The sequence below is a fragment of the Dermacentor variabilis genome, chromosome 5, assembly GCF_050947875.1.
Source record: "Dermacentor variabilis isolate Ectoservices chromosome 5, ASM5094787v1, whole genome shotgun sequence".
Lineage (NCBI taxonomy): Eukaryota > Metazoa > Arthropoda > Arachnida > Ixodida > Ixodidae > Dermacentor > Dermacentor variabilis.
Window position 1 is genome coordinate 6,982,794 of NC_134572.1, and position 22,287 is coordinate 7,005,080.

The window sequence follows — 22,287 nt, forward strand, 5'->3', positions numbered from 1 at the left end:
TGCAGCGAGCGTATGCCATCCTTTTTTTCTGTATTTCCGCCACTGTCATTGACATTCTCGTACAAAATAAATTTATGCTGTTTCCCTGCTATTATGCTTTAGGTTATGCAAACGAATATAAATATTTCTGAACCGTTGTTCTTTCTATCTGGAGTTGAACCGGAACTGAATCCCTTTCGCCGAACCGGAACGAAGAAAGCTTCGGTTCGACACTCCGCTCTCGAGTGCCGCCAGCACGTCTCAGACAAGCGCGACCGGTTTACATACACATCGAAGTGATCTGAATGATCCCGTTGTACTGGATAACGGCCGTCCCATCGACGATCCGAAGGATAACTTACTATCATCCCTGATATGTTAGCTTTCACTGTGACAACAGTAAAAGATACACTAAAGAGAAGACAGGTTTCCTCCCGAAAAATATCCTTCAGCGATTGAGGCGAAAAGTGCATACAACATACAGCGCAGCATTCGTTTCAATAAAGAACAAGCACAAAACAAGCACACAAACCACGTAATTGATAAGGCGCTCCTGATAACAATGCGAAGCACGTAGCGCTCCACGCATACGTTTCGCGGTAAAGATGGCTGTTGCGCAAGATGCCGCGGTAACAGCAGCTTGCGACGTGGGGAGTAACGTGACTAGCCTTTCAGATATAAAATAACAAGCCTAGCAACGGACTTCGTTGTTGTTGTAGCTCCTCTATGTGTAGGCAACGCATAGTTAATTAGGACTCCCGAGGAGCAGCGAGAATACGGGGAGCGGCAAAGGGAAAAAGAAACGGCGATGCGACCAGCGTGCTGCCGCGTATCGCCGTGCAATTCCAGCACAGAGGAAGTCCTCACGTCCACATTCTCCCGTGGCTGCTGAGCAATGAAGTATTGCATGCTCCCCTCGGCAGTTTTACTGGTAATTTTCATCAGCTTAAAATTATGGGGTTTTACGTTCCAAAACCACTTTCTGATTATGAGGCACGCCGTATATTGGGGGACTCCAGAAATTTCGACCGCCTGGGGTTCTTTGACGTGCACCTAAATCTAAGTACACGAGGGTGTTTTCGCATTTCGCCCCCATCGAAATGCGACCGCCGTGGCCGGGATTCCATCCCGCGACCTCGTGCTCAGCAGCCCAACACCACAGCCGTTGATCAACGCAACCGCGGCGGGTTTTCATCAGCTTCGCTGAACATCCAGTTTCGCAGGGCCGGGATGACGAGTCAATATTTTTTTTTCTTAATGTCAACTAAAATATCGGTTATTTGATATTATTAAATTACCTCTTAGCAGTACCAAGAACACCGCTCTTACCTCGAGAAAAGCCCAGAAAAAGGGCGCAAATACGAATGGTGACGCCGCCTTAAAGTTCCCGCACCAGCTCACCATGACGCTATGCATTTTGAATGCGTCTGCTAGGGGCTAGTTAATTGCCTGTTGGTAAATATTGACTGCATTGTGTTCTAGAGGAGTCAAAGATAGAACACAACACGTTTCAATAACTTTTGTTGAGCCCCAACTAAGCCCAAGTACAAAAACATAATTTGAAATCCGCGATGGCACACTGACGTACCGGCGCTGGGCGTCTAGCACGAAATTTAAAACATTGAACTTTGACCTACATTTTCTTATCTAACAATCAACTTAGTATTGTGAAATTAACATAGTTAGTGTTACCAAGGAATACTGTAATAGTCTGAGCTTATTTATAGTGTTTCTTATTAGTGTCGTTTTCTTAGCCGCTCGAAACTAAGTTGGCTGCAATTTGCCGTCCGATTTTTCGATCCTCAGCTTCATCACAGGGCGAATTCGCCTATTACCACTGGGATTCGAACTCACGGCCTTCTGGCAACTTGCAGTTGGGAGCCGGAAGCGCTAACAACAATATTACGGCCGCCTGCGATAGCACGCTAATAACATGAGGTTGGAAACAGGAAGTAACTTGCCTGTTTTTATCGTCAGGTTATCAGACCATTCATTGCGCCAAATGCACAAGCAAACCTATTTTCCACCGCGGGTATATTGTGTGCAGACAAGTGCGCTCGTGAAACATACGCGGAATTCATTGTGCGCTGCAACGAGCTTTCATGCGGCAGCTCGCTATCATTCGCAACCAAAAAATCTGTCTCCCTGACTGAGCAATTGGCGATTGATTTTCTTTCCTTGTCAGCGCACTGACCACTGCGCCATCACCTTCAACGCACGCCCAGCATTTTAATGCGCGGGCGAAGTCTTTCTGGTGCCATCACGAAGTGTGTATAAAACCGTGCTGTACAGTTATAAAACTTCACAATCGGTGCAGCTCTTTTTTTTTCTGATAAACGAGCTTCTTCCGCCAAAACAACGCAGTCAACGTACACGTACACTAGCTGCTACCTTGTGAAAAGGCTGAAATATTCTTTTGCTGAAAACCTATGCTGTTTTTCTTTTTTCAAATCCTAAATGTGCTGCTTCCGTGCAAAATATAACAAAATAACGCATCGGTCTTAATAGGTTCAAACCATATTACGCATAATTAGTTACGCCCACGACCAGGCTAATTTCACTGCATAAGAGAAATGGGATTATGTTAAAATTATTACAAACATGAAATGGTATATCACATACGCAAGAATTCTCACGGGGGCGCGTCGTCCTCGGTCCTAAGAAATAACCATATTCCTGTAAAGAATTTCGTGCCAGGTTGCGCGATAGCTCCTAGAAACGAATAGAGGCCTGTGTTTCTAAATCGTCAGGACTTCTCTTTTCTTACCAAAAGAATTGCAGCAGATCCAACGAGTTCGAATCTGTATGCAGCGAAGCTGTGTATGAGTGCATAGAGAGTCAAAACACGAGCACGCACACACACACGCGCGCACACAAGTTGTACCAGCCTTTCGTTAAAAGGTGTTGCTGACTACTAGCGAGTACGATGGACGCCTTCAAAGCATCATGGTTTCAGAGGCAGCATGCGTGTGCGTAGGTAGTGCAATTCGAATCCATTCTATCGAAAAGTGTTTGCCTCCTCATTACCGTGCAGCCGCGCATGCGCGAAGGCAAGCTCTGGTTCTTTTGCTTTCCACGCACGGCCAACGCCGCTGCTGCCGCGGGTGGACGGGTGGATGCTATGAGCGTCCTTTTGAAACGGGATGGTGGGTTGCGCCACCACGCTCTTGTCCTTATTTTGCTTAATGTTACATATATTTCTGAAAAAGAAAACACACACACACAATGAATTCGCAGCATCAAACTTTCTAAGCCACTGCTGGGAACTTTGTATGCCTCAGTTGTTTGTGGCCTCCATACTTTTCTGCCACCAAACCTCCAATCGCCTCTTAATAATTTCTATGGAGGACATATTCACTTTCCCTCAGCTATCCCTAAACCCAAGGGCTTCAAGGAGGCTAAAGCAGCCTAATCCAACAGCTGGGTAGGTATCTTCACATTCTAATAAAACACGTTCTATCGTTTCCCTACCTTTACTGCAGCAAGCACATGCTTTGTCTTCTGTGGTGTACCTCGCTTTATAACTATGCGTTCTATGCGTTTGCTTCTAAAAGTAAGGCACTCCCTTCTGAATTATCATGGATTGTTTCTTTCATGATTTTGCTTTTCATCTAAGGTAGTTACTCATAGCAGGATTCTTTTCCATTACCGCTACCCATGAGATTGTCTCAGCCTCCTTTACTCTGCCTTTCACGTACTTTGTTGTCATGTTGCTTACCATACCGGTCGCATATTTGCTGCTAAGCTTACTAGTTCTTTTCCTCCATTGTAGATCAATGTTTTCCATGTATATAAATAGCTGAACACTCTCGCCACCCATTTTCTTTCACATTCCTTGGTCATTCTTCAAAATCAATTTTACTCTGAGGTTCCCTCACCCAAAAGCTTGTCAAGCCCATACCACCCTGCACAGCTTCATTTGTAGTCTTCCCGTGATGATGATGAAAAACGTTTATTCAACGGATTGAGAGTTTTCAGGCCGAACATGGCCCTTTACATAGGTGGAGTCCTTAGTCTGGGACCCCACTGGACGAAGCTGCTACCCGCGCCCGTTGGACTAGAGCCCTTTGGGACTCCAGCGCCGAGCAATTGAGTAGGGCTGCCTCCCATGCCTCTCTAGTGGGGGAAGGGTTGGGGGGAAGGGACGGATTCATCTGACATGCCCACACCATGTGAAAGTTATCGGAGACTTCCCCACAGTGAGGGCATCGCCCATCAACTTTTGGGTCAAAATGTTTTGCTATTGCAGGACACAACAGGGTGTTTGTCTGCAGGCGCCGCAGTGTTCGTTCATCGGCCTTACTCAGGCCCTTAGCAGGGACCGGGAAAAGCCGATGACGTTCGCAATAGTCTGCCAGAATTTCCCTGAACCGCAGAAGCGGTTGTCTAATCTCTGAGCCGGAAGAGTCTGGTTGAGGTGCCCGGTGGGTAAGCGCTCGGGCGGCCGCGTCCGCAGCCTCGTTACCTCTAAGGCCCTGGTGGCCCGGAGTCCAAATAGTGCGTTTGGGTGAGGGGTCCGATTCCCTCACGGTTCGCTGTAAAATGCGGTAGGCTAAAGGTGATACCTCGCCCACCAGGTAGTGCTCACAGGCTCTGCGCGCATCTGTGATGATTACCTTCGAATTCGGGTCCGAGGCGGCAAGTGGTATAGCAACCTCCTCGGCCTGCGCGGAGTTGAAAGCGCGGTAGGAAAGTCCGTTAACTCGTTGGTCCTGGTGAACTACGGCAGCCGTGTAGAATCCAGTGGGCGACGGCCCTGCCACATCAACGTAGTATACACCCTGCTTTAATCCATATTGGCGTTCGAGAGCCCGAGCGCGCGCCTTTCGTCTGCCTTCATGTGTCTGCGTGTCAATGTTGCGCGGGAGTGGAGGGACCCAGAGCTTGTGACGCCAGAGCTCTGGAAGCCTGCATGTCTCCTCTGGAATGCACTCGTGTTGTATGTGCAAGCGGTCTAGCAAGTGGCGCCCGGACACCGTCTGCGAGAGTCGCGTGTATTGGTTCACAAGGTGGGCCTCCTTTAACTCCTGGTAGGAGTTAAGCACACCTAGAGCCAACAACTTAGCGTTGCAGGTAGCCACCGGGAGGTCCAAAGCTCGCTTTGTAACCTTCCTTATGATGGCTTCGATGCGTTCATCGTGTTTCTTTGTAGTTCGAAGGTAGGGTACGGAGTATAGGATCCTGCTGGTTACGAAGGCATGGGCGAGCCGAAGCGCGTCCCTGCCCCGCAACCCGCCGCGTTTGTTGGAAACGCGGTGGATCATACGTCCGACCTGTTCGCCTATGCGTTTGAGTTTGTCGATAGTGGATTCCCGGCTGAGTCTGTGATGGATGAACAGACCCAGGATCCGGATCTCCTCGACCTCTCTAATAGGACCTCCCATCAGAAAGAGACGCAAACTCGTGTTGTCTTTGGGATTGGTTTTAATGTGAAGAAGTTCCGATTTCGCAGGAGCGCATTGGAGACCACAGTGGATAGCATAGCTATCGACGATGGAGGCGGCCCGCTGGAGGCGGTCCTCCATTTCCCCAACGCTCCCTTCGGTAGTCCAAATTGTTATGTCGTCCGCGTAAAGTGCGTGTTGGATGCCTTCCACCCGGGCCAATTGTTGTGGAAGCTGCATCATGGCAATGTTGAAAAGGAGTGGCGACAAGACCGCTCCTTGGGGAGTGCCCCGTGTGCCCATGGTGTATGGGCCATATTCCTCGTCCTCGATCTTAAGGAGGGCCTGACGCTTCGAGAGGAAATCTCTGACGTAGGCTAATGCCTTGTGCCCGCAATCCGTCGTGCTCAGGTTTGCCAGGATGCTGCCGTGACGAACGTTGTCAAAGGCCCCCCTAAGATCGAGGGCAAGGATGGCCTTGTCATTGTGGCGCATGGCTGTGGGTCGTATTATGTCGCGATGTAGTTGGAGGAGGAAGTCCTGTGCAGACATATGCGGGCGGAAACCAAACATGGTATCTGCAAAGAGGCCCTTAGCCTCCATGTACGGAGAGAGGCGATCCCGAACCATCTTCTCCATAAGTTTGCCCGCACACGAAGGCACTGAGATGGGCCTTAAGTTGTCGGTATTTACGGTCTTGCCTGGCTTAGGGATGAAAGTGACCAAGGAGGTCTTCCAATCAGGATTGAGTGGACGCCCGTCCCAGATCTGATTAATGTACTCTAGCAAGTGAAGGCAGGCCGAGTCCGGAAGATTCGCCAATAGTTTCACTGTTATGCGATCATGGCCCGGAGCCGTACCTCTGCGCATCTTAGCTAAAGCCGCCCTAAGGTCGTGGAATGTAAAAGGGGCATCAAGACCTGGATTAGGCTTGCCCGCGTACTCGTACTCGCGCCCAATCTGGTCCTCTATGCGACAGAGATACCTGTCGCATAGCGTGTCCGCGAGTTGAGCTGTCGTGCCTTGGTACCCGTGCAAAGCTCTCAGAAGTTGTTGTTGCGTCTCCCCTCTCTTCTGAGTGGGGTCAATGAGGCTGCGAAAGAGACGCCACGTCCCTCTCGAGCTCATTTGACGCGCTGCCAAATTGTATTTTCTATCCAATTTGAGTCCGTGAGCTGGGCAGCATACGCTGCGGCTTGCTCCGTGAGTTCGGTAATGCGAGTCTTAAGCTTCCGATTCAGCTTTTGCTTCTTCCACCGTTTGGTAAGGCTTCGGCGCGCCTCCCACAGGTGCATTAGGTGATTGTCCACTGCGGGGATGTCTTCGGAAGTCTGAACTGTCGTAACGTGTTGTTGCTGTATTGTGTGTAATTGCTTTGCCCACTCAGCGTAACCGCTGGAAAAGAGCAAGGGAGGTACCTCCTGCATTCTGAACTTATGCCAATCAGTCAATTTGGCCTTGCTCCACTTTTTGCGAGCCGCCTTCGCCAGAAGAGTGATCCGGAGAAGGCAGTGATCGCTACCAAGACAGTCCCCCAGGTTCTCCCAGGCGGCATCTTTAGCGTTCTTAGCGAGAGATAGGTCAGGGCATGTGTCACGCGTTAGCGAATTGCCCACGCGCGTGGGCCATGCCGGATCCGTGAGCAGCGTGAGACAAAGTGTGGATATTAACTCCGCCAGTTTGCGTCCTCTGGCCTTCTCAAAGCGGTATCCCCAATGAAGGCTGGGAGGGTTGAAGTCCCCAACAATCACGAGAGGTTCCTTGTCAGCCAATTTGAGCGCGCGGTAGAAGATTTCGTTGAAAGTTACGCGCTGCTTGTGCGGGGTGCAGTAAATATTAAGAATATGTATTGACGGGTAATGACGCTTAAGTGGCAGGACCTTGACCATGGTGTATTCCTGTTCAATCTCCAAGTCGAGATCGACCGGGACTGCGGTGTACGCCTTGTTCACCAGGATGCACGTTGTAGGACATCCTTGAAACGAACTATACCCAGTGAATTTAGCTTCGACGCCGGGTTCCTGTAGAGCCAGGACCGCCGGCACGGAACCGAGGAACTACAGGTAGAGCTGGAGGTGCGACCGTTTCTTCCAGCTCCGAAAACCCCTGCAGTTCCACTGTATGATCTCGAATTTCTTTTCTACGGCTTTATTATGGGCTTTCCGCTGGGGTCGGATAGCCATAGTGAACGTTGTTTTTAATTGTGAAGGGCATGCCCACTCCCCGAAGGCGATGGCACCTCAGACAGAGGCACCACGATCTCCGGGGAGGCGGCAGCCGGACTGTGTTCCTGGGAGCCTATGGTCTGACGAGTGACCACCTTTCGCCTACGCGAATCCGGTCGCGGGGAACGAGAGCGAGAGCGGCTGTTCCTAAATTGGACGCTAGCCCGTTCCTGTACTGTGGACAGGACAGTGTCAATCACGGCTGGAGTTATGCTCTGCACAATGTGCGGGAGCTGTTGTTCCCAGAGTTCCCGGAAGGAAGCCCTGATGTCTGCTAAAATTTTACCTGGCATGTCCGCAATTGTGCGTTCTAAATTCTCCAAACGGTGCTCTACAATGGGCATGCGCTCGACAGTTGTGCTGCCCGAGCACTGCGAGACGCTAGATAGTTCTCACGTGGCCGAGGCCCTGTCATCTTGGTCTGCCACCTCAGCTTGCTGCATGGGCTCCGAAGGCCCGTCCTGTGCCCGAGGCTCCGTGAGCCTGGCCAATTTTGCCTCTAGCTCTTGTATTTTGTTAGCTAGAATTTCGGTCTGGCGCCTGAGTTCAGCATTTTACCGCTGTAGGGCGGCTTCGATTGGGAAGGGGGAGGGAGGCCCGGAGACAGCCCTAACCCAACCGCTCACCTTGGTTTGGGCGTTTTCCAGGGACGGGAAATCCCCAGCGTTGAAAGTCGGCGCCTTCGTCCTGGTCCCGTACTTCGCGTTCGTCTTGACTTGTCCAGACTTGCCCGTCGTAGTGGTAGACTTCCTGTTTTTGACATTGGTGGGTGGAGCCTGCTTGGGAGCCGACTTCCGCCTGGCGTTGGTCGGTGGAGTCCTCGGTTTGATAGGCTGCCGGTACTTCCCGATACAGCCGGCAGCACCGGTGAGGTGGTTGCCCCCGCAGATGAGGCAACGAGGGATGCACTCATGTTCAGCAGGGCCCTCGGAAGTGGTAGCCACTTGAAAGCCACAGCGGCCGCAGCGTCCTGACTGTGGATTCGGGCAGACGTCAGCCCGGTGCCCCACCGTGCCACAGCAGTCACAGGCGGGGATCGTCTTCTTATAAAGTCTTACAGGAATGCCCTGGTCGCTGCAGTAGATTTGACGGGGCACCCTCTTCCCTTCGAGGGTGACCACTGCGACGTTAGAGTCGCCCAGTTTCCTCACGGAGAGAATCTCGCCGTGCCTCCACCTCAGCTTTTGCTTAAGGGAGACAGATGTATCGTTGGGGTCGATGTTAATGGCCCCCTTGCAGACGTCACCCGAGGCTATGGCGTGTCCACGGAATGGGAGCTGGCGGTCCCCGACCACCAGCGTGACGTCCCCGAGGAGCCTCTCGGCGGCGGGCACTGAGTTCAGTCCACACACTAACACATTTTGATCCCACACAGGCCATACAGAGAGGTCCACCTCTCCACAGTCACGTATGAGGTTGCGCACCGCAACTCCGGCTTGGCCTGGAACGAAGGTCGCCTTCAGATCCAATGTTGTGCATGGCGTGAGCACCACGATGAGTGGTGCGGCCGCCATTGGGGCTTGCGGGCTCCGCCTTTCAAGGTCGCGCTAGCCGCGTTCCCGTGCGCAGCATGCGCGGAGCGAACCGGCGTCTGTTGCTGCTTGGCCGCACCGGCGACTTTGGGAACGTGAGGCTTCTGCTTGCGTCGCCATATGCGGACCATGTCGTCCAAATATTCTTCTTCGGATGGTGGAAGGTCCTCGAGTTGAGCAGTATCCATGCGTACGACTTGCATAGAAGCAGGATCGTAGCCAGTCACAGTCTTCGGAGCCGCCATTGCCGGGCAGTCTCCGGCCGGGGCTGGCGGACGCCGCACCAGAATGACGCCGCACCGCCGTTAGGCCTAGCGGTGCGGCGGTCGGCGAAATCTTCGAGCACTCAGGAATTCGTCAAAAATGGGCCCACCTTGATGAAAGTGGTGTCCACTTGTGCCGCTGATCTTCACGGAGACGAAGGTACCAAAATTTGCGAGATCCGGGTTGAATGACCGCAATTAGAGACAATCATTGGCGGAGCCGAGGTTAAGCGCGTTCGTAACCGCCGACGCGCCAACAGCGTTCTCTCTTCCCGTGGGCGCCCAGTACGAGGCGTCCCACTGATCTTTGGTTGCCATCGAGTGCTAATTGTGCCCATGACTTCAAGCAAACAAGCGCATTTTCAAATGTAACCCCTGGAGCCATTACACCTTTCCACATACCCCAACACATACTTTACGTACCTTCCCACATACCCACGGATGCGCGGAGGCGAGCGCTATCTGGTGGTGGTGCAAGGAGCCCAACGGCGCGCGCGGTGGGCGTACTCCGCTGTGATTGGTTGGCCTATTCGGCAAGAGAGCAGCCAAGCCGCAGTACCCACGGTCACGAAACCCGTTGAAGTTCGCAAAGAAAAGTTTCCCTTTTGAAAGTGAGGAAAACAGCAAAATATTTGCAGAGTAAGTGACAGCTTGAATCAAATTAGGCATTGTTGCTTTCACATCTAGGCAAATATTACGAGTTCTTTTTGAAGTACTAAACCATCAGTTCTTCCATTGAAAAGTGAAGACGTCTCGAGGAGGCCAGCAAAACATTCGTGCACATTCCCCACTACCTTCTTGAGGCCATCACTAAACAAAAAATGAGCAGAAGTGCTCGTTGGCTATCCGCCTCAAACGTCTCAAATTTCTTGTAAACTCTCTGCAGATCTGTGTATTCTGCTTAACGTGTACATACCAATAAAAAGATGTAAGAGTGGCGGCACTTCGCTTGTACCCATGGCTTGGTATAACATCATCGTTTTACTCACATCATCGTATTTGGCCCATGACTTGCTTTCCAATAGTGCCCGGTAGAGCGGTGCCGGTCCGGGGTAGGGATTGTATATAACGAGGCACTCGCCACCAGGTGTCATCAGGCGCTCGATGTTCTTCAGCGCAGCTCCCCGTTTTTGTATCCAGTGAAACGCGAGGAAGGAGTAGACCCGCTCGAAGCGACCCTCCTCGGCGATGAACCGAGACACATCGTCGTCAGCAGCGATGTCCAGCAACCGGTGATCAATCTTTGGGTGGGCGTGGACCGTCCTCGCATAGCCCAGCACGGCCTCTGAGTTGTCCGAAGCCACGAGCCTCTTCAGCGTCGTAGGGCACCGGGACAACAGGTGGTTCCGCGTGAAGTTGCCGGGCCCGCAGCCAACGTCCAAGTACTGGTGGTCTCTCGCGTCGTTTTCACTGAAACATGGAGAAAATGACGCCTGCCAAGCCTTGGGCAGCTCGGCCGTGGCTTGTCGGTCGGGTCCTCTGACCTCGTCATAAACCTTCGGCACACCGCTTTGCGTAAACGGTAACGCTAGTGATGCAGCAGCGAGTTGTCTGGGACTGGTCATGTCAATTCACAACCGTCCGAACCTGCGCCGTATATTTAAACGCAAAAAATGTGCGAATAAAGAAAAATAATTTGTTCTCAAGGCGTGCCTAACTGACACAGGTAAACTGAGAACCCTGTCTGCTCCATTCGCACGGAATAATCAACCATATGTACTGATGGTCACCCATCTTCTACGCCATTCTACAGTTACTTCTTTTTATCAATAAGCGGTTTTCAAACAATATGTTAGATGCCCCAGTCTGTTCTTGTACCCTTAAAATTAACCTTTTTATATATTTGGTTAACCTCGTATAAATGTGTAGGCTATTTCTTTCTGCACAGACAGACAGGCAGGCAGACAGACTATTTCGCATGAACATGTATTTACATAGTAATCATATCTACTCGTGATTATTATACAAGTTTTTTTTAACTGCAGCAGGTTCTTAAACTTGCCTGTGGCAGATAGCACAATTATAATCCTTGATCTAAATTATTCGATCACGCGGCCATTACTTCTACGATATATCAAAATACTTAATTAGCATAATTACGTTAATTAACTTCTGAATTATTACCATTTCGACCGCTATTTCAATCTACGAGTTATTGCCGGTGAGTTCGCAAGGCGTATTCGCTTGGAACGATTTCTGAGGACTGCACCAGTTTCGAGATATTTATTTTCAATGTATCCGACGAACTGTATTGGTTTTCCAGTTACTTTTGTGCTTGAATGAATAAAACAGCGCTTTCTTCAAAAATGTAACTGGAACGCAAATGTATTTCTTCGGACACTTTACCTTTTTAGATATGAAGAAGAGCTCCTGGCGAAGGCTGTCACCCACAGGGCATTTCTGGAAAGTCGTGCTTTTTTTTAAACAGATTTGCGACCATAAGCGTGCTCTCTGGAAGGCAGTGGTGGTGCCTGGGTTCACCTTCAGCAGGTCCGTCGCCTGCCTCTCATCGTCGATGAGACAAGCGCTCGAAACCAGGCAGCGTGAAGCTGGCCGCGCACGGCTTCACACCTAACGAAGCCATACAAGGCGACCTTGGTTGGTCTTTCTTTAAGGCCCCAGAGGCAGTGACAAAACTAGCCTACGAGCGTCGGCTTGCTGCTTTGCCGGAAGGCGGATGGGCTCGAAAAACCTTCAAATATTTACATCTGCGGTGCCTCAACACGAAGTGGGTGGCGCGCACGAGAAGGCTTACCGAACGATACCGAGTGGATCCAGTTATGCTTTCGGCTCCGCACCACCGGCAGAAAATAAGCCGAAGTCGAGCATGGTCTCCGGCAAACTGCACTACTGAAAACAGCAATGTCCATCTACTGTACCTAAAAGATGGCCATAGAGAAGGAGCCCATAGACGAAAATTCCAGAGGCACTGGCCTGTTGAGCGAAGCCTGAAGCGGAGTCCTCCGAAAACAGTCACTGAGCTCCAAATTCACAAGGAGCCTTGACCCAACTTGCCCTCTGTGCAACAGCTCCGAGGAAATAAGTCACATTGTTATGGAGTATCCTGTGATTCTGCCTCCAGCACCGACGAACTTTGCCAGCCCCGGAGCCACCGGCCCTGGTAGGGTCGCCGACGACAGCGAAGCGCCGGCAATGGCGATGGGCTTTCGCCCAGAAGGACAGGACCCGCAGTGGGAAGCGGTGGAATTAAGTGGCTAAGAGGAGATTGGAATTTCAGTGACGTGAACCAACGCTCATATGTGAACATAAGACGAGCCGTTTGCCCCCTTTTCGTTTTTACAGCAGATCGCGACCGCCCATAGATCAACAATTTTTCTTACGCGGGCCGATCCCGAAGACAGCGCAATACCGGGCCGACCCGAGATGGAGGTGAAACAGGCGGTAAGCACTCCCCATAAGTGGGCCGATCCCGAAGATAGTGCAATGTCGGGCCGACCTGCAGCGGAGTTGTAGCAGGTGTTAACCCCATACGTGGGCTGACCCCGAAGGTAGCGCAATATAGGGCCGACCCGCGGCGGAGGTGAAGCAGGCGTTAAGCGCTCCCAATACGTGGGCCGATACCAAAGGTAGTGCAATATAGGGCCGACCCGCGGCGGAGGTGCCGTTCTCCATTAAGGGACCTATAAACACAGCTTCGCTGGTCGCCTTTCTTCACAGAGTGCAAAGGCACCGAGTTTTTTTTTCGTTTTAAATGCAAAACATTTCTTGTCAAATATTTGCCACTTTGAGACCATCTATCTGGCCGCCAACGCCTTGGTGTTCTCATGGCCATTTCGTTAACTTGGTATGTACCAAAATTTGCATAGTATGACAAGAGCGTATGACGAACATAAATGATAGGTCACGGCATGAATACCATGACGCGTGTCATGTAGGTCATGAAACAGCCGCCTACGTCTTGATGCTCTCATGGTCATTTCTTTAACTCAGTAGGTTAACCGCACACTGCTTCGCATAACGTCGATTCCCACAGGGCGTGCGATCTGCTGATATTTTTTTCCCGTCTCCTCTCTGTGACTGCGTTTTATTTTAATGCGTGAGCATTTCTATGCTTACCCAACGAGAGAACCGTCCTTCCGTTATTATTAATAATACAAAACCATCCCTTAATATTATTGCTACAATTGTGCGAATGTTCAAAATTTTGAATACTAATAAGCAAATTTGTTGCGGACCAATGCATATGATTGTACAGTGTGTTTCAGCTAACTTGGGCCAAGTATAAAAACAGAGGCAAGAACGCTACGCGTGTATAATTGGCGCAGTATTGTTCTGAGCCAAATGGAACACCTCGTGATATTTGTTCCAATCCACCAAGTTGGGTAATTAACAAAGATTGCTTAATTCATTTTTTTAATATAGTAACTCTAGCGAAAAATCTCAAATGCGAAAGTCGTAGCGCTTGTTCAGAAACGTCGAATTATTTCAGGCAGCATGCCTTTTATCTCCGTCCTTCATCACACTACCAGCCTCGCCCCCTCCATCGTGTTTCTTCAATGGTCCGAAAAGAGAGAGTCACCGCCGCTTCCAGTCCGGGAAGAAGGTGGAACAGCCAAGCCGAGTGCTGCACCATGCAAGTCAAACTTCGCAAGCAGTCTTTATTGTAAATCTTTTGCTCGACCATTACAGTACCTCATTTTCGCTTTTGCGTGCTTCGCGTGGTGAGCATGCTTCAGGAGTGCTTTCCTTTTTGTTTATTGTGGTGCTTCGAGCGCTTCTTTTTTATTTTTTATTTTTTTGCGCGAGGTTTCCGCCTGTGTTCTGCCGTGCTTCTTTTTTTTTTTTTTTACGTGCAAGTTGCTCCGCCCCTTTTTTGCGCGCCAGTAATAAAAGCAAGGTTTGGCTTGAGCCAACTCTCTGACGCTCGCGGTAGGCAGCTTCTTCAGGAGCACGCCACTACTCGCAGTCTTTCCATATATAGTTGCAGCTGGGACGGAATGTGCGAAACCACTAACCCAAAGCTCCGTATATTGGGCGCAAGGCTCACCACTGGAGATGCGGGCGCTGCAATCGTTTTGACGATTGGTTGGATTGGTCCGACGAATGACGTGGCTGCCGGCAGTGCTTGGTACCGCGCTTCGATCGCTGGGCACTGTTCGTCGGCCGCAAACGGCCAGCATAACATTTGTTTCTTTCGCGGACGGGTGGAATCAATCGTCGATAAATTCGATGCCGATTTGGCTCGATCGCCGAAAATTCCCCGTGTAGCAACGGCATAAGATTCGCGTATGCGCGTAGTGCGCGCCGATGGACGCGCCACTGGTGTCGGCCTTGCGCAGAACACACGGGAGAGGAGCGAGCCGCGCGCCGTAGTTTGCTGCGTCATTGATCGTGCTTCTCTGTCTTATTCACGCTTTCAGAGCAAAATAAGTAACACCCTTCGCATGTGTGTGTGGTGGCCAAAGCTTCAAGGAATGTCGAAGAATTGTTGAAGGGGGGGGGGGGGGGGGAGGGGGCTCAAATAACGGCGAAAACGTGTCGGCGATACGGTTCTAATCATTCCCCGCAAAGCCTCATTAGCGGGAGCAACGGTAGCGAGGAATGGACCTCCATTCGGCGGGAAATTTCTTGTCATCCTTTCCTTTGTCGTTTCGTGTCTTTTCCACTCGATCATATTTAGACGGGCAAGCGACGAAGTTCGTCTGCAGTGCAGCATGCGGTTTAAAGGCGTTTCGGTAAAGTTCTGAATGCCGTTTGTCGCTTCTTTACCGCTGCTTAAATGATATTGCGCGACATAAAAAACGACACGGACGTGAAAGAAGACGACACACCAATATCATTTAAGCAATGGATTACCAACTTGCCCGGAATGCTGCTCTCATTAAGTTCTTTAACGCATTGCGCTAGCGCAGCACGACTGCACGAGCGCATTGTGTTCTTAGTTAAAGCTGAATGAATTATGGGGTTTTACGTGCCAAAACCACTTTCTGATTATGAGGCACGCCGTAGTGGAGGACTCCGGAAATTTTCACCACCTGGGGTTTTTCAACGTGCACCTAAATCTAAGTACACGAGTGTTTTCGCATTTCGCCCCCGGATTTCGCATTTCGAAATGCGGCCGCCGTGGCCGGGATTCGATCCTGCGACCTCGTGCTCAGCAGCCCAACACCATAGCCACTGAGCAACCACGGCGGGTTTACGTTAAAGCTACTGAAGCTTGCAAGAACTGAAATTGTTGGTTTTATGCGACCCGGTATATCTTCGCACCAGCTGTCGCGCACTTTATGTGTTTGCATCTATTTTATGTGTGACTTCAACCATGTTGAACTGTTGCTTCATGCATAACTGTTGATTTTTTTTTTTTTACGTGGGAGGTTTTCATCCTGCCTCGTTTTCAAATGGCCTAAATCACGCTGTCTTATCGGAATGATACCTAGTAAGTGCTTCTTTAACAGCTTTATTCTTTTCACCCCCAGGGCACCTTAGACATAATGTTTTTTTTTAATATGTTTAGAAAATAGGTAGCTCAGGGCGAGAATTGCTAATAGTTGCTGCATATGGTATTTTTGTTCCATTTTCACGTAAAAGTTCGCGTCACGTTTGGGAAGTCATCATACCTCGATGCTGTCTGAGCAGACTTAACACGCCAAGCGATTTGTTTGTTTCACAGCGTAGTCCCTTTTTGCATGTGAATTTTGTACTCAACTGAATTGTCTCTTATTATGCTTACGCCGCAGAGGACTAAACCCGGCCTTGCCGCCAGCGCTCATCTACTTTGACTGGCGCTGCTCTGCAGGCCTTTATATATACCATGTGGCACATCTCTCTAGTAAAATTTAAAGAAAAAGCTACTGAAAAGTTAATTAGGCTTTAGCTTTGTACGTTTCCAAGCAGCTTCCTTGGGGAAATTGAAATTGCAAAAGTTGCAGCGGGAACGGCAGTTCATCGGCGTATGCAGCAGAATTGCATCGGCGGTACAGCGCCAACACGCGCTCTTATTAATCCTTCTGTTTGGCGACTTCGTTGACTAGTGTACGTGTTTCCATCAATAAATTCGCAATTACTCTTCTTGAGGTGGATTTGACTGCACTTATTCGGCGGTGTCGCATGTATTCATCGGCAGAAAGATCACAACGGCAAGTTCAGACATCCGTGCGGATTTGTTTGCGATATGAGTCTGCATTAACGACGGGTGCTTATTATTGAGGTACAGAAGCAGCATTACGGCTAGTTGAGAATACAAAAAGAAACGAACGAGAAATCGCATTACTCAACAAAATTAGGCGGCTACTTAACTTGAGCTCTACTTCGTGTAAATGGGGTTCGTGGCGTTTGTCTGCGGGACGCACCTGGCACGCGTGTGGACCGGGTTGTCCCAAACACTGGTAACATGACTTGGGAGTCACAACTATGACTCCCAAGTCATGTATTCACTAGATAAATGTGTTTCAGAAACTATATTTATGGAGCCAACTGACGAACATGAGGTGTTTACAACAATAAAAAATCTTGATAACAGCAATGCATTGGATATTGACAATTTACAAATTAAGCCAATAAAATATGTCTTACATCACTTACCATTTATCTGCACGTTGGTCCATATATTCAATTTAGCAATAGAATCGGCGACTTTCCCAGACGGCATGAAACGAGCTAAAGTATCTGTGCTATACAAACATGTAACTATAGACCAATATCTGTCCTACCCATCTTTTCCAAAGGGCTAGAAAAAATTATTGCAACGCGCATAACAAAGTTTCTAGACAGACATGATGTAACAAACTCACACTTTGGTTTTTGAAAAGGTAGATCTACGGAAGCCGCCCTTTTATCCTTGAAAGAAAGTATTGCGCAAAGCATAGACAACGGAGAATTCGCCCTCGGGCTCTTCATTGATTTTAGCAAGGCATTCGATTGCATCAGTCATGACCCCATTCTTAAATATAAACTATCAATATATGGAGTACGCGGACATCCACTCACTTTAATGGAATCATATCTCAGAAATAGAACTCAGTGTGTATGTATTAACAACATCCTATCTTCTTTCTTAACACTTAAAAATGGAGTGCCGCAAGGGAGTGTTTTGGGCCCACTATTATTTAACTTATATATTAATGACTTAGTAAATATAGATCCTACAGTTGATTTCTTTATATATGCGGATGATAGCACTATACTATTCTGTGGAAAAGACGCAAACGAACTAATTATCAGGTGTAATGCATTGCTAATGAAACTATCTGATTGGTCACATTCAAATGTGATCAGAATTAACCCCACTAAAACGAAAGCTATTCTTTTCAGAGCCAGAAACAAACCTTTTAAGTTGGAACATTCAATCACTTATTTAGGCAAACACATAGAACTAGTTAATTAGCACAAAATACTTGCAGTAATATTTTCATGTCATTTGAGTTGGGATGCTCATTTTAATAACCTTCGAAACAAGTTTTCTGCCCTCGCCGGTGTACTATCTCGCTGTAGAGCTTACATGCCGACAAAAGCCAAGCTACAAATTTATCGTGCATTGTTCACCTCGCAATTTAATTATTGCAGTTTAGTATGGGCAACCACAGCACGAACTAACATAAATAAAATAGTTATATTACAAAAGGCGCTTTTCCGACACATTGCTAATATTGAAGCCCGATCAACAACAAAAACATTGTCACAAACATACCAAATCATATGGGTAGATCGATACTACGAATATCGTCTTTTACAAATATTTTATTTTGCAAGGAAAGTATGGAGAGATTTTCTTACATCACTAGCGACCTTGCAACACCATGACAAACCTGTGCATCTCAGAAACCCTAAACCTTGGCTTGTACCGTGCTTTCGCACCGAGTATAAGTTACAATCTATTAAACACAATTTGCCGAAAATTCTAAATAATCATGTTCACGTTAATAAATTCTCTCGTAAAGAGTTGAAGATGTATTTCGTTAACCTGTAACATATATATTCATGTATAACGATGCATATAAATGACCATGTTTTCTTTTTTGCCTTTTTTGTTTTATTTGTACAAAAATGTCTTGTTGATTCTTACATATCCTGTCATAAACATGTATCTGAGTTTTCAAATTTATGTTTAGTTCATGTTTAGTAAATTTCTGCTTAAGTTTTCTTGTACCAAAAAGGTTACTGTTATCGCGCTGCCATGTATAACGCCTCCTGGGTTCAGTCAAGCTGCTGACGGCACCTTTTAGCCCGGGAGGACGTTTCTAGTCTCTACTAGAAGAAAAATAAACTTGAACTTGAACTTCAACATCGTGTTCATACCCACTCCCACAGAGGCCAGAGTCTTCCCTACAGCGGTCACCGCAGAAGAAGCACTCTGGCACCCGAACAAAGGAGAAATTGCAGCCGTGAACTTCAGCCACCTTTGCTGCAAAGGTTTGTCGCCTGCTACTGCTCCCAGGCCTACTGTTGGAAGCGCCCGCTAGGTGGCTATCAGTGGTGCCTCTATAGGCGGTGCACTACGCCTATAAGCTAGCATTCTCACAGAAGGAAAAGGGTCACTCCAATCCCTTTCCCCCTGTTGAGCTCCCCTTTTCCTCTCCCGCTAGGTTATGTGGCCCCTTTTTAGCGAAGTCCGACAACGACTGCACAGGGTCTGCATAAACAGCTTCATTGTAAAAAATGTCTGCGCTGTGTCAAATGCTGCTTCCAGTCCAATATCGCATTCGCACATGGTGCCCGCTTTTTCGTTGAATTATTTTGTTACAACGATACGCCCCTTTTGTCGCTTAACGTACGTCTATCTCAGTCACTGACAGCTGCACTCCTGGTTAACATACATGCCTTCTCTCTTTATTTCCTCCTTCCTTCCTTCCCTTGTTCAAATTCCTTCCTTCCTTGTTCAATCAATCTTTGTGCGTGGAGCAGCCTTTTCTATTTCATTCAACTTTCGTTTGAGGACACTAAAAGCGCTGCGCCATAGCCGGTAGTAACCTGGTATATTTCTTTTAAATTTCGCGTTGGAAAAATGATGGAAAAAATTTTAACAGGGTAGTTATCTTAGCATAGATGAAATAATCCAGTGTTTCTGAGCAAGCGCTACAACTTTTGTATTGAAGAGTGTTCGCTAGAGTTACTATTGAAAAGGTTAATTAGGCAATCTTTGCTAATTACCCGGCCTGACCGATTGGAAAAAAATATAATGACGTGCTTCATATGGCTCAGAACAATACGTCGATGTTTGTTCGTTTTAATACTTGGCTTAAGTTAACTGAAGCACTTGTACAATACGATATGAGATTTATTGTAATAGATAATGACCTAATATTTATGTGAAATGGGACTTATTGGAGTATGCATGGAAAATGACTCGTGCATTTAGTAAACGAGCTGCTTCGGAGTGCTTGAAGTAAGCCAACGCTGCAGAAACTGTAGTGAACTTTCCCTGATTCTCTTTTTAATGCGATTAGCATTTTTTTGGAAACTTCACTCACTTAACTGTATGCATGTGTGCATGCATTAGAATTGAAAACTGATCTAGTTGGTACGCATTCATCTTGCGGTTCATGCCGCCGTATTGGAAACTTTATCTGTTAGTAAATGCAGCGCAATAAACTCCTTTCTTCTCCCAATCACCCTCTTTCCGGCAGCGTTACAAGGCCAGTGTCGCTATCATCACAACGTCTGCAATGGAATGACTAACGGACAGATTTCGTTTTCAGCGTCCGTCGACCGCACAGCACAGGGGAAAGAAAATTTTTCTCGTTTTTCACGCGGCACAAAAAGCAAAAAAAGAAAAGGGGGGGGGGGGGTCAGCATTTATCCGATCAAATGGAGCACATTGACGCAAGTCATAACTTAGGTCGGTACGTATCACTTGAGTAGAAACATTCAGCCTACGTATTATTTCATCTAACTTTTGTAACATTTTTCGCTGTTAGTACTATAGTACATAGCTATTGTTTATTGCAAGAGAAGCAACCTCGGCATGCGTCACATACCGCGGGACAGGGGATCCGACCTCTCCCGGGTGAAAGATGATAGCCGGACAGCCCTATTAACGCGCTCTCATCCCTAATGATCCAGAAAAAGAAAGACGCTTTGAAGGCTGAGTCTGATGCTTTGCCAAGTCTGTCCATGGTGACACTCTCATTTACAATGACCCAGAAAAAAGTTGGAAGGCGATTCAACCTCTACTTGACGTCGATCAAGGACGATGTCTCCATGAGCGGTTTGGGGCTGGGAACGGAGCGGAGAACTGCACACGGCACTTTATCGCGTCAACGCTCGCGTCAATGTAGTAGGTATCTGCGCATGTCTTGTGCATGTCTTCTTGTCCTCGTTGTGAGCGCTTCATGAATCACATGATATGTATGTATGCTGTCGTATCTAGCCCCCAACAACTGGCAGCTCTTCAATGAGTGAGTGAAAACTTTATTGAAGACGACCGGCGATTAGCGCGGGATGTGGCCGCCAACACCCTAGACTATGTGACAACCTCTTTAATGAAAAATAAAGTTTAAAATTTCTCAGGTGCTAGGCGTAATCCCACCGCGTCATAAGGGTTCCATTTTTTCTCACTGTGACATCTTGAATAACCGTTGAGTAGATCAGCCTCTCAGTAACTGTTCATATTGTGGGACATATCGAGCCAGATTGACAGACTCACAAATACTCGATAAATGTAGCAGAAGGTGGCTCTGGTAACAATTGAGATCCGAAGTGTGTTGCGATGGGATACACCATAGAATAAACAGTAGTAACAAACACCTTGAAAATGAGCCTGAAAGTTCCATTGGTATGCGCCCACGCAACTTCGATTTCTCCTCCAGTATCTAAAATAATAATGCGGTTTTAAGTTTTATGGGTTGTTTCACTTGTCCTCTCATCCTTAGTCCATTTTACTTAAAATCAATGTCGCTTTGTTTTCTGCTTATCTGTTGACGCCGGTCTGACGTCCTTGCACAAATCCACGGCTTTGCGTCCTCACGTTTGGCGTCTATTCTCTACAGCTCAATCATTGCACATTGCGCGAGACACCCGTTTCTTGTGAACTAATCAGCTACAGGTGTGTATGCTACCTGCATTGATAACATGACAGAAGCAAAAGCCGTACTCGCCGACTCACGAAGCTGAACGCTTAAGCTTCTGTTTTAGCATATACCTCATGCAGATGCGAAGCAAAAAAAAAGGAAAACTTACATAAGGCACTCAAGAAGTTTATCAAGATGTCCACAGCTTTGGTGCATCGAAGGAAAAAATGTAAATCTGAGGCCACATATATACGAGTTGTTCAGCATCAATATTTCGTGCAGGAAGTATCTCCGAAACTAATGGCACATTCGACTGGTTCCTATACTGACTGGGCTTGCAACGATGCCTCTCGATATCGCAGCCTGAGAAAGCACGTCCAAACCAAACGTTGAGCGTATTCCAGACAAATCGAAGGGCCACGTGATTGAAATTGTGTCGGATCTAGGTCGCACTCCCAGCTCGAAGGCGAGAACGCTTCTAGCGCTCGAAAGTGACCAATCGAATGTAAATGTACCAAGAGGGACAACGATCATTTGTTTTCTGCCCATTCGCTAAATCATATATATATATATATATATATATATATATATATATATATATATATATATATATATATATATATATATATATAGAGAGAGAGAGAGAGAGAGAGAGAGAGAGAATAAGAACGTTTACTAAAGTAGTGGCCTTATACGCGAAGAACGCAGATATAAAATTTATGAAATAAAAAAAGAATGAGAAGTGGCAGAGAACGTACTCACCCACCCACCTAAGACAGCTCAGGTACAATGTGCGGTGTCAGTGCTGCTCTCACGGGCCGTCGTATATTGAGATGAATTTTGCTGTCGGAATTAGACAGCTCGTTTGTACAGGTTTGGATATCTACGGCGAAAAATGAAGATTTCTGCCCTTTCAAAGGCTTACGCTGCCCCGTAAT

General features: G+C 47.9%; 2 protein-coding genes across 2 annotated transcripts; both read right to left on the reverse strand.

The window, feature by feature from the left end:
* Positions 1-3,975: 3,975 nt before the first annotated feature.
* Positions 3,976-5,932, reverse strand: LOC142581785 (uncharacterized). Its single transcript, XM_075691235.1, has one exon. It carries the CDS (start codon positions 5,913-5,915, stop codon positions 3,990-3,992), a length of 1,926 nt encoding a protein of 641 aa, XP_075547350.1. The 5' UTR covers positions 5,916-5,932; the 3' UTR covers positions 3,976-3,989.
* A 3,499-nt stretch (positions 5,933-9,431) lies between these two features.
* LOC142582128 (uncharacterized) lies at positions 9,432-10,948 on the reverse strand. Its single transcript, XM_075691525.1, has 2 exons — positions 10,373-10,948; positions 9,432-9,527 (listed from the first exon to the last, which is right to left on the reverse strand). Exons 1-2 carry the CDS (start codon positions 10,946-10,948, stop codon positions 9,432-9,434), a joined length of 672 nt encoding a protein of 223 aa, XP_075547640.1.
* Positions 10,949-22,287: the final 11,339 nt, after the last annotated feature.

Bases quoted from the DNA above. Each gene is read 5' to 3' on its own strand.
- LOC142581785 (XM_075691235.1), bottom strand. From the start codon at position 5,915: ATGTCTGCACAGGACTTCCTCCTCCAACTACATCGCGACATAATACGA.
- LOC142582128 (XM_075691525.1), bottom strand. From the start codon at position 10,948: ATGACCAGTCCCAGACAACTCGCTGCTGCATCACTAGCGTTACCGTTT. The intron at 9,528-10,372 runs GTGAGTAAAACG...GTCTCCGTGAAG, and splicing joins CATGGGCCAAATACGATGAT to ATCAGCGGCACAAGTGGACA.